This window comes from Oncorhynchus kisutch, linkage group LG5, assembly GCF_002021735.2.
Source record: "Oncorhynchus kisutch isolate 150728-3 linkage group LG5, Okis_V2, whole genome shotgun sequence".
NCBI lineage: Eukaryota > Metazoa > Chordata > Actinopteri > Salmoniformes > Salmonidae > Oncorhynchus > Oncorhynchus kisutch.
In genome coordinates this window covers 1-13,657 of record NC_034178.2, presented here as the reverse complement: position 1 = coordinate 13,657, position 13,657 = coordinate 1, and the positions used below count along the sequence as shown (strand labels likewise).

The 13,657-nt window shown below is 41.6% G+C and overlaps 1 protein-coding gene across 1 annotated transcript in view; it reads left to right on the top strand.

Moving 5' to 3' along the window:
• LOC109876744 (PTB domain-containing engulfment adapter protein 1) overlaps window positions 1-13,322 on the top strand; it is a 34,108-nt gene extending 20,786 nt beyond the window's left edge. The window contains exons 3-9 of the mRNA XM_020469133.2: window positions 6,392-6,475; window positions 11,365-11,429; window positions 11,529-11,600; window positions 12,207-12,305; window positions 12,466-12,603; window positions 12,945-13,061; window positions 13,205-13,322. Of these exons, the coding sequence (XP_020324722.2) occupies window positions 6,448-6,475; window positions 11,365-11,429; window positions 11,529-11,600; window positions 12,207-12,305; window positions 12,466-12,603; window positions 12,945-13,061; window positions 13,205-13,300 (615 nt within the window). The 5' untranslated portion in view covers window positions 6,392-6,447 and the 3' untranslated portion in view covers window positions 13,301-13,322. The remainder of the gene's footprint in view (window positions 1-6,391; window positions 6,476-11,364; window positions 11,430-11,528; window positions 11,601-12,206; window positions 12,306-12,465; window positions 12,604-12,944; window positions 13,062-13,204) is intronic.
• The last annotated feature ends 335 nt before the right edge of the window (window positions 13,323-13,657 follow it).

Genomic DNA, 13,657 nt, shown 5'->3' with positions numbered 1-13,657 from the left:
TTGCCTGCATCTGTAATGGGTCAGCGGTCAAACGACCTCCACTCATCACTGTAAAACGCTCCCTGAAACACTTCTGCGAGCAGGCCTTTCTAATCGACCTGGCCGGGGTATCCTGGAAGGATATTGATCTCATCCCGTCAGTAGAGGATGCCTGGATATTTTTTTTAAATGCCTTCCTAACCATCTTAAATAAACATGCCCCATTCAAGAAATTTAGAACCAGAAACAGATATAGCCCTTGGTTCTCCCCAGACCTGACTGCCCTTAACCAACACAAAAACATCCTATGGCGTTCTGCATTAGCATCGAACAGCCCCCGTGATATGCAGCTGTTCAGGGAAGCTAGAAACCATTATGCACAGGCAGTTAGAAAAGCCAAGGCTAGCTTTTTCAAGCAGAAATTTGCTTCCTGCAACACTAACTCAAAAAAGTTCTGGGACACTGTAAAGTCCATGGAGAATAAGAACACCTCCTCCCAGCTGCCCACTGCACTGAAGATAGGAAACACTGTCACCACTGATAAATCCACCATAATTGAGAATTTCAATAAGCATTTTTCTACGGCTGGCCATGCTTTCCACCTGGCTACTCCTACCCCGGACAACTGCACTGCACCCCCAACAGCAACTCGCCCAAGCCTTCCCCATTTCTCCTTCTCCCAAATCCATTCAGCTGATGTTCTGAAAGAGCTGCAAAATCTGGACCCCTACAAATCAGCCGGGCTAGACAATCTGGACCCTTTCTTTCTAAAATTATCTGCAGAAATTGTTGCCACCCCTATTACTAGCCTGTTCAACCTCTCTTTCGTGTCGTCTGAGATTCCCAAAGATTGGAAAGCAGCTGCGGTCATCCCCCTCTTCAAAGGGGGGGATACTCTTGACCCAAACTGCTACAGACCTATATCTATCCTACCGTGCCTTTCTAAGGTCTTCGAAAGCCAAGTCAACAAACAGATTACCGACCATTTCGAATCTCACCATACCTTCTCTGCTATGCAATCTGGTTTCAGAGCTGGTCATGGGTGCACCTCTGCCACGCTCAAGGTCCTAAACGATATCTTAACCGCCATCGATAAGAAACATTACTGTGCAGCCGTATTCATTGATCTGGCCAAGGCTTTCGACTCTGTCAATCACCACATCCTCATCGGCAGACTCGACAGCCTTGGTTTCTCAAATGATTGCCTCGCCTGGTTCACCAACTACTTCTCTGACAGAGTTCAGTGTGTCAAATCGGAGGGTCTGCTGTCCGGACCTCTGGCAGTCTCTATGGGGGTGCCACAGGGTTCAATTCTTGGACCGACTCTCTTCTCTGTATACATCAATGAGGTCGCTCTTGCTGCTGGTGAGTCTCTGATCCACCTCTACGCAGACGACACCATTCTGTATACTTCCGGCCCTTCTTTGGACACTGTGTTAACAACCCTCCAGGCAAGCTTCAATGCCATACAACTCTCCTTCCGTGGCCTCCAATTGCTCTTAAATACAAGTAAAACTAAATGCATGCTCTTCAACCGATCGCTACCTGCACCTACCCGCCTGTCCAACATCACTACTCTGGACGGCTCTGACTTAGAATACGTGGACAACTACAAATACTTAGGTGTCTGGTTAGACTGTAAACTCTCCTTCCAGACCCATATCAAACATCTCCAATCCAAAGTTAAATCTAGAATTGGCTTCCTATTTCGCAACAAAGCATCCTTCACTCATGCTGCCAAACATACCCTTGTAAAACTGACCATCCTACCAATCCTCGACTTTGGCGATGTCATTTACAAAATAGCCTCCAATACCCTACTCAACAAATTGGATGCAGTCTATGCAATCCGTTTTGTCACCAAAGCCCCATATACTACCCACCATTGCGACCTGTACGCTCTCGTTGGCTGGCCCTCGCTTCATACTCGTCGCCAAACCCACTGGCTCCATGTCATCTACAAGACCCTGCTAGGCAAAGTCCCCCCTTATCTCAGCTCGCTGGTCACCATAGCATCTCCCACCTGTGGCACACGCTCCAGCAGGTATATCTCTCTAGTCACCCCCAGAACCAATTCTTTCTTTGGCCGCCTCTCCTTCCAGTTCTCTGCTGCCAATGACTGGAACGAACTACAAAAATCTCTGAAACTGGAAACACTTATCTCCCTCACTAGCTTTAAGCACCAACTGTCAGAGCAGCTCACAGATTACTGCACCTGTACATAGCCCACCTATAATTTAGCCCAAACAACTACCTCTTTCCCAACTGTATTTAATTTTATTTATTTATTTATTTTGCTCCTTTGCACCCCATTATTTTTATTTCTATTTTGCACATTCTTCCATTGCAAAACTACCATTCCAGTGTTTTACTTGCTATATTGTATTTACTTTGCCACCATGGCCTTTTTGCCTTTACCTCCCTTCTCACCACATTTGCTCACATTGTATATAGACTTGTTTATACTGTATTATTGACTGTATGTCTGTTTTACTCGATGTGTAACTCTGTGTCGTTGTATCTGTCGAACTGCTTTGCTTTATCTTGGCCAGGTCGCAATTGTAAATGAGAACTTGTTCTCAACTTGCCTACCTGGTTAAATAAAGGTAAAATAAAAATAAATAAAAAATAGCACGTTTTACACTTCCTGGGTTTGTAGGATTGTCTTTTGACATTTCTTGCAGTCATCGGTGCCGTGTACGGCCAATTCTTTTGAACTGTAATGGTTGCTATGTGACAGCCATAAGCAGTGACGGCCTCAATCACCCTGGCCCTGTTTTATTCTGAGTGAGGACAGACTAAACTCAGCTCCCACCAAAACACGTTCCCTCAAATGTACATGACCTGTTCAGCGTGGAGATTTGATCCATGGATCCCTATAATGGAAGACCATTTAATAAGGTTCCTGAAGGACGGAAGACGATTTAATAAGAGGTTAATAAGGTTCCTGAAGGAAGGAAGACCATTTAATAAGGTTCCTGAAGGAAGGAAGACCATTTAATAAGAGGTTAATAAGGTTCCTGAAGGAAGGAAGACCATTTAATAAGAGGTTAATAAGGTTCCTGAAGGAAGGAAGACCATTTAATAAGAGGTTAATAAGGTTCCTGAAGGAAGGAAGACCATTTAATAAGAGGTTAATAAGGTTCCTCAAGGAAGGACGACCATTTAACAAGAGGTTAATAAGGTTCCTGAAGGAAGAAAGACCATTTAATAAGGTTCCTGAAGGAAGGAAGACCATTTAATAAGAGGTTAATAAGGTTCCTGAAGGAAGGAAGACCATTTAATAAGAGGTTAATAAGGTTCCTGAAGGAAGGAAGACCATTTAATAAGAGGTTAATAAGGTTCCTGAAGGAAGGAAGACCATTTAATAAGAGGTTAATAAGGTTCCTGAAGGAAGGAAGACCATTTAATAAGAGGTTAATAAGGTTCCTGAAGGAAGGAAGACCATTTAATAAGGTTCCTGAAGGAAGGAAGACCATTTAATAAGAGGTTAATAAGGTTCCTGAAGGAAGGAAGACCATTTAATAAGAGGTTAATAAGGTTCCTGAAGGAAGGAAGACCATTTAATAAGGTTCCTGAAGGAAGGAAGACCATTTAATAAGAGGTTAATAAGGTTCCTGAAGGAAGGAAGACCATTTAATAAGAGGTTAATGAGGTTCCTGAAGGAAGGAAGACCATTTAATAAGGTTCCTGAAGGAAGGAAGACCATTTAATAAGAGGTTAATAAGGTTCCTGAGGAAGGAAGACCATTTAAGGTTCCTGAAGGAAGGAAGACCATTTAATAAGAGGTTAATAAGGTTCCTGAGGAAGGAAGACCATTTAATAAGGTTCCTGAAGGAAGGATGACCATTTAATAAGAGGTTAATAAGGTTCCTGAAGGAAGGAAGACCATTTAAGGTTCCTGAAGGAAGGAAGACCATTTAATAAGAGGTTAATAAGGTTCCTGAGGAAGGAAGACCATTTAATAAGGTTCCTGAAGGAAGGAAGACCATTTAATAAGAGGTTAATAAGGTTCCTGAGGAAGGAAGTCACTTCTTTTTTTCTCCTTTTTTTTCTTGTAACTTTAAAATGGCTTCCTGTCTAGTATTTTCAATTTAGATGTATCTGGTGTTACCATGCATCCATGGAAATCTAATTACACTTCCGTTATAGTCCATGTGCCACATTTAAAGTATTAAAGTATTTAAAGCATGTCAATTGAAAGTCGTTCACTCTCTAAGGCTTTGAGAGGATGGATAATACTACTTTAAGACACTTGTCAATGGAAGTGCATGATGGAAGTCCATTTTAATGGATCTTTTATGGGTTTATATGGTGTTGGATTGTCAGCGTGACTGACATGTTATTGAATTGATGACAATGATTTCTGAGGTTGCCTCTTTGTATGCGTGTAATGATGGTTCATTAATTTCTTCCCAATACCCTCAATCTGCAATAAGTGTATATGTCTTGGCTACAGCCAGTGTATTCATTTTTTACATGAGGTGTAGTCTCACCAAGGACAATGAACTGTGATGATGTCACCCATTGAATGAAATGACAACTGACCCTTGACCCTATGACATTCTTTTTCAAAATCAATATTTTGGCTCCTTTGTGTCTGTCGTTAGACCATGCATTGATTCTAGCCTGTGGAGCTTAAGTAACATTTTAAGTCCGACTGTGTTGCCCGTAATTAATTATTCATCTCAGACCCTGTTAGATTATGTCCCAACAAGACCAAAACAAAGCTGCTTATACAAAGCTAATATAACACATATATTAGACGTACTTAAACCTGTCTATCTGTGCCATTTTTTTAAAGTGTAATTTAAATAAAAGAATGAGGTCATTTCACAGAGGTTGGCGACAGTTTCAGGGAGGAAAGACTTTTCTCTGTGTCTAAGAAGATGGAGGAGGAACCATATCAACTATGAAAGTCTCCACTGCATACAGATGTAGGCTGTTAATTTGATCACCCTGTTGCAGGACAACTTTCCTGCATTGTAGGGTATTTTCAACTTGTAGTGTATTTGAGGTTAAAAAAGGCTTCTGGAGTTTGTAATTTCCACTTGGACATTTCAGACATGATTTGTCCCTTACACAAAATGTATCAACCCCTAGAAAATTGTGCATTAATTCTAATTGACATTTCATGTTGCTGCAGCATTATTTTCCAGCTGTAGCAAATTGGCTCAAATAAGGAGCCTACATTTGTACCTACAGCCACAGCTGTCAGAAGTCTCCATCCTACGATCTTAGTAAAAAGGTGAGGAACGTGGCAGTACGTTGAACTCAAGCTACTTGAAGCATGTCAGCCTTTTCGCTCCATCAGGCTAAGAAGCTGTAGTTGGTGAGGAATATAGGAAGACATTCCAGTTACACAAGAGTTTATGGCTGATATAGGGGATTTTCCACAAGTTCTACTGAACATGATAGTGGCCTTGGTTATACCTTTGGTAACGTCCATGGTAACGTCCATGGTGTGAGAGACCGTTCAGCTGAGTCACCACCAAGCCTCACTAGTTTACATCTCATGCACTTGTCATATAGGGAAGTGAAATCATGAAAAATGATAAACCTCTGACCTAATCGTTTGAACTGAAATGAACTGGTCTGGCGATATGGAATATGCTACATTCACAAGCAGACTGTTCACTAGTGTTACTCAAGGCAACATGTTTATTTTTGCAATTGTGTTAACAAAGGGATATTGTTTCTTTTCTGTGGGATGACTGGATTTAAGGCATGACTGTTTAAGTCGAGCGCTGGCTAAAGCTTAGCATGGCTTGAATGATTGGATCAGGGATAATCGTATAGAGGTATACATTCTAAAGGCTGAACATTGTTTTTGGTAGAAGCAGAAATGTATTGAAAAATGTGTGTGTGTGTGTGGGGGGGGGGGGGGTTACCACTAGGTGCATCCATGTGAATGAAGGTCACAATAGTCCTGTCCTCTGTCTCCAACCCATATTTCCTTTACCTACCAACACCATACCAAACCTCAATCTAGCTCCTGTTTTCTTTACATCCCAACACCAGACCAAATGTCAATCTAGCTCCGGTCTCCAGTCATTTAGCTTCACATTGATCTCTCACTGCACCAGTTAGCCAAGACAAGCCAATCCAGATGGATGTCTCTCTCTGAGTGTGTCTCAAATAGCTCCCTATTCCCGTCGTGGTTTTGACCTGCTTTTGACCACGTGCCTTAATAACCTTTTTGGGATAGGGGGCAGCATTTTCACTTTTGGATGAATAGCGTGCACAGAGTGAACTGCCTCCTACTCCCTGTGTGGGGGGGGGGGGTCTGGTCAACAGTAGTGCACTGAATAGGGTGCCATTTGGGACGCTGATCTCTCCTTCCCCAGCCATCCCCTAACCCACAGCCCCTCAATGTCCTTGACCTTGACTTGGTGGTGTTTTCTCCCTCCAGGCTCCTGATCCACTGCAGAGCCCAGGTCTCAGTACCACCATAGAAGCTATCGCAGTATGAACCGAGCTTTCAACAGGAGAAAAGGTAACAGCTCACTGTATTCATTGAGTGCATTTGAAATAACACCATGTTTCTTATACACAAACAGCACAGTCTTTTGAAAGCGTTGACCTCAAGTACTTACCCACTTGGCAAGACCTGGTTGAATCGACATTGTTTCCATGTCATTTTTATTCAAATTTAATGTGATGACATTGAATCAAAGTGGAAAACTGGATAAAAATAAATCAATGTAAGGGATTTTTTTTTTTTAACCTAAATATAATCAGATTTTTTGGGGTTTGATTTCATGTTCGCTGACAACTGAACCAAATGTAAACTTTGACATTGAAATGAGGTCTGTGTCCAGTGGGAAGAGACATTTCATGTTGTAGTTCTTTATGGAATATATGTGTTACTTACAGAACATCATGTAAAGGCAATTTGTACCTACTCAGGTCAATTTAATTCCTGATGAACAAATGTCTCAATTCTCTCAATCTCTTCATTAGTGTCGCTTTCTGTCGCTCTAGTCGTGTCTACACTTTACACTTACATGTGACTTCTGCTATCATAATACGAAGACGGATCTAGATGCACAAACGTGGCTTTGTCGTCAGATTGTGTTCAGATCTGTCTGACCACTTCAGGAGGTGGTCAGGGATGCATTGTGTGCAGATTTCTCCTCAGTCTGGATGCAATCAGGCTACCGAAACGCATGGCGTGGGCGACGTCATCAGCACTCCTCCCACAAGTCTCCAGAAAACGTGTGTTTTGGGACTGAGAGGCACCGTTTCATTAGAACGTTGGCAGAAATATGTTCCTATCATGTAGGGAACCTGTTTGCTGGCCTCAAATGGTATCCATCTAGCTAATATTTAGAAAAAACATTTGGCTAGAGTCATGCTAACTCGTTTGCAGTCCCTTTAGCGTTCCTTGTTAGCTTGCTGGCTAGCTACAGTAGTTAGCTACAGTAGTTAGCTACTGCCATCAGCTGTTGTGGCGTTATCATATTTAGCCTATTCCACCGTTTGTAGAATGCATAGTTGATTTAGAATATTGTGTGGGAATGGACACAATGTGGACCCATTTTAAATGTAGACAGACGCATGACGTGTTTGGAATTCCATAATCACAACTCCATTATCAGAATACAAAAGCTGCGTGAACTGTCACGTCTAGACAGTCTCTCGTTCTCGCTTGCGCTCTCTAAGCTGCAAAAACTCTAGACATGGCTGGTTACATCTGTCAGTGGGCTGATACAGGTGTCTCTGACCTGATGTTTTACTAGACTAGTGACTTTCCTCCTTTCTTAATATGCGTGCATATACGCCGCCTCTGGCCTCCGATGCTCCACCGCCTTTACCTCACCACCAACGTCTGACCAGAGTTTCTCACTTAGCAGTCACAGCAGTAGCTGGGTTTGGTGGTCTGAATATTTCATTAGGATGCTGTGAGGCACATTCTATTCTGTTGTCAGCCCCACTCTACAAATGTCCACTCACTTTCCTGCCACTACTTCTAAACGTGTGTGTGTGTGTGTGTGTGTGTGTGTGTGTGTGTGTGTGTGTGTGTGTGTGTGTGTGTGTGTGTGTACTGGATCTTAAAGCAGCCTCTACCCGTCCATCCATCTAGTACTCACACTTGTTGTGATGACAGTATTTCCAGGATTAGTTAGGGGACACATTGTTACTCTCCCACAGTCCCATTTCATGTACACATTTTATTTGGTTAATTTTGTCGTTTGTGATGTCTCCTATCTCAGAGACATATTTACATGGAGACCATCTGATGCAGAGAGGGTCTCCAAATGGGCCCCTATGGGCCCTGGTCAGAGAGAGTGCACTGTATAGGGCCATACGTTCGCATTTGAGACACTGCGTCTTTATAGTCTTTCCTGTTGGTCGTAAACTGTAGAGACACATTGGCACTGAATGTGATTAATCAAGGTGAATGAAAAATATATAGTATTTTCATGAGAACTATTCATTAGGTGTGGCTGTTCAATCCATACCTTGCAGTTAGTGTATATTATCACCGTCAAAGTGAGAAAGAGTTGGAATAAAATTACTGTGTGCTTTCCTACCAGAAAAAAAACGCAATGCATTTTCTTTATATCTGAACCACAAACCTCACTCTCTTGCGTCCCTGTTATATTAATGTACATGAATATTACAGATCAACTTACAGTACAATCAGTGCCAATGTGTCTACAGTATGGAGGTTACACTAATACTACCTGACCTCTGTATGGAGTTACACTAATACTACCTGATGTATCCCTCTATATGGAGGTTACACTAATACTGCCTGACCTCTGTATGGAGAATACACTAATACTACCTGATGTATCCCTCTACATGGAGTTTACACTAATACTACCTGATGTATCCCTCTATATGGAGTTTACACTAATACTACCTGACCTCTGTATGGAGTTTACACTAATACTACCTGATGTATCCCTCTATATGGAGGGTACACTAATACTACCTGATGTATCCCTCTACATGGAGATTACACTAATACTACCTGATGTATCCCTCTATATGGAGGTTACACTAATACTACCTGATGTATCCCTCTACATGGAGGTTACACTAATACTACCTGATGTATCCCTCTGTATGGAGGTTACACTAATACTACCTGGTGTATCCCTCTATATGGAGGTTACACTAATACTACCTGATGTATCCCTCTATATGGAGGTTACACTAATACTACCTGATGTATCCCTCTATATGGAGGTTACACTAATACTACCTGATGTATCCCTCTATATGGAGGTTACACTAATACTACCTGATGTATCCCTCTATATGGAGGTTACACTAATACTACCTGATGTATCCCTCTGTATGGAGGTTACACTAATACTACCTGACCTCTGTATGGAGGTTACACTAATACTACCTGCCCTCTATATGGAGGTTACACTAATACTACCTGCCCTCTATATGGAGGTTACACTAATACTACCTGCCCTCTATATGGAGGTTACACTAATACTACCTGATGTATCCCTCTACATGGAGGTTACACTAATACTACCTGATGTATCCCTCTATATGGAGGTTACACTAATACTACCTGATGTATCCCTCTATGTGGAGGTAACACTAATACTACCTGACCTCTATGGAGGTTACACTAATACTACCTGACCTCTATGGAGGTTACACTAATACTACCTGATGTATCCCTCTATATGGAGGTTACACTAATACTACCTGATGTATCCCTCTATGTGGAGGTTACACTAATACTACCTGATGTATCCCTCTACATGGAGGTTACACTAATACTACCTGATGTATCCCTCTATATGGAGGTTACACTAATACTACCTGACCTCTGTATGGAGGTTACACTAATACTACCTGCCCTCTATATGGAGGTTACACTAATACTACCTGCCCTCTATATGGAGGTTACACTAATACTACCTGATGTATCCCTCTACATGGAGGTTACACTAATACTATGTGATGTATCCCTCTATATGGAGGTTACACTAATACTACCTGATGTATCCCTCTATATGGAGGTTACACTAATACTACCTGATGTATCCCTCTATGTGGAGGTTACACTAATACTACCTGACCTCTATGTGGAGGTTACACTAATACTACCTGACCTCTATATGGAGGTTACACTAATACTACCGGACCTCTATGGAGGTTACACTAATACTACCTGACCTCTATGGAGGTTACACTAATACTACCTGACCTATATATGGAGGTTACACTAATACTGCCTGATGTATCCCTCTATATGGAGATTACACTAATACTACCTGACCTCTGTATGGAGGTTACACTAATACTACCTGATGTATCCCTCTATATGGAGGTTACACTAATACTACCTGACCTCTGTATGGAGGTTACACTAATACTACCTGATGTATCCCTCTACATGAAGGTTACACTAATACTACCTGACCTCTATATGGAGGTTACACTAATACTACCTGACCTCTATATGGAGGTTACACTAATACTACCGGACCTCTATGGAGGTTACACTAATACTACCTGACCTCTGTGGAGGTTACACTAATACTACCTGACCTATATATGGAGGTTACACTAATACTACCTGATGTATCCCTCTATATGGAGGTAACACTAATACTACCTGACCTCTATGGAGGTTACACTAATACTACCTGACCTATATATGGAGATTACACTAATACTACCTGATGTATCCCTCTACATGAAGGTTACACTAATACTACCTGATGTATCCCTCTACATGAAGGTTACACTAATACTACCTGACCTCTATATGGAGGTTACACTAATACTACCTGATGGATCCCTCTGTATGGAGGTAAAATCTGTATTCTCTCTCTCTCTCTTTCTCTCTCTCTCTCTCTCTCTCTGTGACCTTTCTGTAATATCCATGGTTCTGTATGGAATGTGGAAGGAAGGCTTGAGCACATGGGGAGCAGTAGCCTTTGATGTTGGAACTCAACTCAGCGGGGCCACTGGTCTAATGCCAATGCTAAAAATTGCTGTGGTTATGCTCACCTGTTATGTGAAGGTTAACATAGACACAGGCTTCATCGTTGATGGCATGTAGATAACTCCTGATACAAGACACTAGTTCCTCTTCTTGTTGTTGCATTAATGAAGATGAACACAATCACAGCAAATGCGTCATTGGTTTGTCTGTTACCTTTTTAAAAATATAATTTGTTTGTTGTGCCATCACTTTCCATCTCATTATTTAGCTTATAGATACTGCAGACACTTTCTGGGGAAGATGAACCCGGTTCAGTTCTAATCCTGTATCTGTTTAAGGCTTGGATGGCAAAGAATTGTATATATGTTTTAAATCTTAAACATGTAACTTTTTTTCTGTATCAAATTTCAATACATGTATGTACGGTTTTAACCTTCATTTGTTTGTTTCAGATAAATCTGGAGGGATGACAGCCCCAGAGGCTTTGGCCAAGAATCACATAGTGTACAATGTCAAGGTAGGATCTTCTAATTAAATTTCCGCCAGGCGTTGAGCTCAGAGGTGAATAGCACCATCTACTGGACAGAAAATGATGTGCCGTTTTATCGTGTTGCAGTTCCTTGGCGTAACAGAGGTTGACCAACCAAAAGGCACAGATGTCATAAGGATAGCAGTGAGAAAGCTGAAGGTATGCTCGTAAGAATTTCCCCCAGTACTCAAACAATTTTGATTTTATAGGACCTTAGATTTGTCAATGTCATAACGTACCATCCAAGCCACTACCTGTTCACCTCGCTATCATCTAGAAGGCGAGGTCAGTACAGGCGCATCAAAGCGAGCACCGAGACATTAAAAAACAGCTTCTACTGTATCTCAAGCCCATCAGACTGTTAAATAGCCATCACTAGCACAGAGGCTGCTGCCTACATTCAGACTTGAAATCATTGGCAACTTTAATAAATGGAACACTAGTCACTTTAATAATGTCACTTTTTAATTTAATAATGTTTACATATCTTGCATTACTCATCCTATATGTATGTTCGGCATTCTATACTATTCTTCTGTATCTTAGCCGATGCCGCTCTGACATTGCTCGACCATATATTTACATATTCTTAATTCCATTCCTTTACTTAGATTTGTGTGTATTGGGTACAGGTTGTGAAATTGTTAGATATTACTGCACTGTCGGAACTAGAAGCACTATAGCGCTACACCCGCAATAACATCTGCTAAACACGTGTATGTGACCAATAAAATTTGATTTTGATTTGACGTTTCAATCCTGCAGTTCCAAAGGCATATCAAGAAATCAGAGGGACACAAAACACCGAAGGTGGAGTTGCAGGTGTCCATCTACGGAGTGAAATTATTAGACCCCAAGACCAGAGTAAGTCCACTGTGAGGGGCCTCATAATAGGCCAGATTCATTGGGTCTTTTGTGAAGAATAAACTCACCAAGCAGTCAGCCTTTACTAAAGCGGTCTCTGTCTTAATATTATGTTTATGAGTAGAATTAGATTAAGCTCATTTATCTTCATTCATTATAGGATGTACAGCACAACTGTCAGCTTCATAGGATATCCTTCTGCGCGGACGACAAAACCGACAAGAGGATATTCACCTTCATCTGCACAGAGCCAGAGACCAAAAAACACATCTGTTATGTGTTCGACAGTGAAAAATGTGTAAGGAAAAAAGTATAATTTAGTGTTTGTTTTTCATGAGTTTTTATATGGATTCTTTAGAGGTTATAATAACCTTCTATGAATCTTAGATGTCAATTTATCAGAAGTTAGTCCATAGTATGAGGTCACGGTGGAATGGTAGCATTATTGAATTCATCCTAGCTAGTTGTTTCAGGTTTAAAGAGGTGTTAGGGGTTTTCTTTTTAAGCTAGTAGTTCTGAAAATAGTGGTCAAGAGCAAAATAGGCCCCTGAAAATCGTGTACTACATCATATATGTGCAACACATCAAAGGGTACTTTCACTAGATGTTTGAGGATACCCATGATGCACTGGATTGCAGGCAGAGGAGATCACCGTCAGCATTGGTCGAGCATTTGACCTGGCGTACAGGAAGTTTCTGGAGTCTGGCGGGAAAGACGTGGAGATGAGGAAACAGATCGGCAGTCTGCAGAAAAGAGTAAGTCTGCGTTCCTTCTAAACTCTCTGGTGCACTATTTAATCATGGGGAATGTAGTGCCACATCCAAACATAACTAGAGCATGAAAAAGGCCTGACAAAATGGGACCTCTTAGATTATGATCTTGTGTTTGTTGACTTTAGATTCTGGAACTGGAAACTGAAAATTCCAAGTTGAAAGAACGACTTCAAGATCTAGAGGATCACATGGCAGATTGTCAAGGCTCACCGGTAAATTAGCTACTAATCTAACAGTTTCTGTCTCACACTAATCTCTAGAAATGTCTGCCGTAACAATAGCTTACCTTCCTGACATCAGTGATAACAAATCACTACCTGTTTCTTCTTTCTCTGGCTGATTTCTCCTCAGCTTCTACACTTGAAACTCTTCTAACGAGGCCCACATGCTGCCGAGTCCCTCATCTATGTTCTGGGGGTGACAGTGTCAGCCTGAACGCCCTTTCCTTTCTAGAGATGTCCTCTGTGGCTCTAACCCCAGCCAGCTCTCCAGACTCCAGTATCTCCGCTGGTCTACTAACACCGCCACCCAGTAAACCTACCCAGCCCAGGCTACCACAGCATTATGGAGGTTGCTAC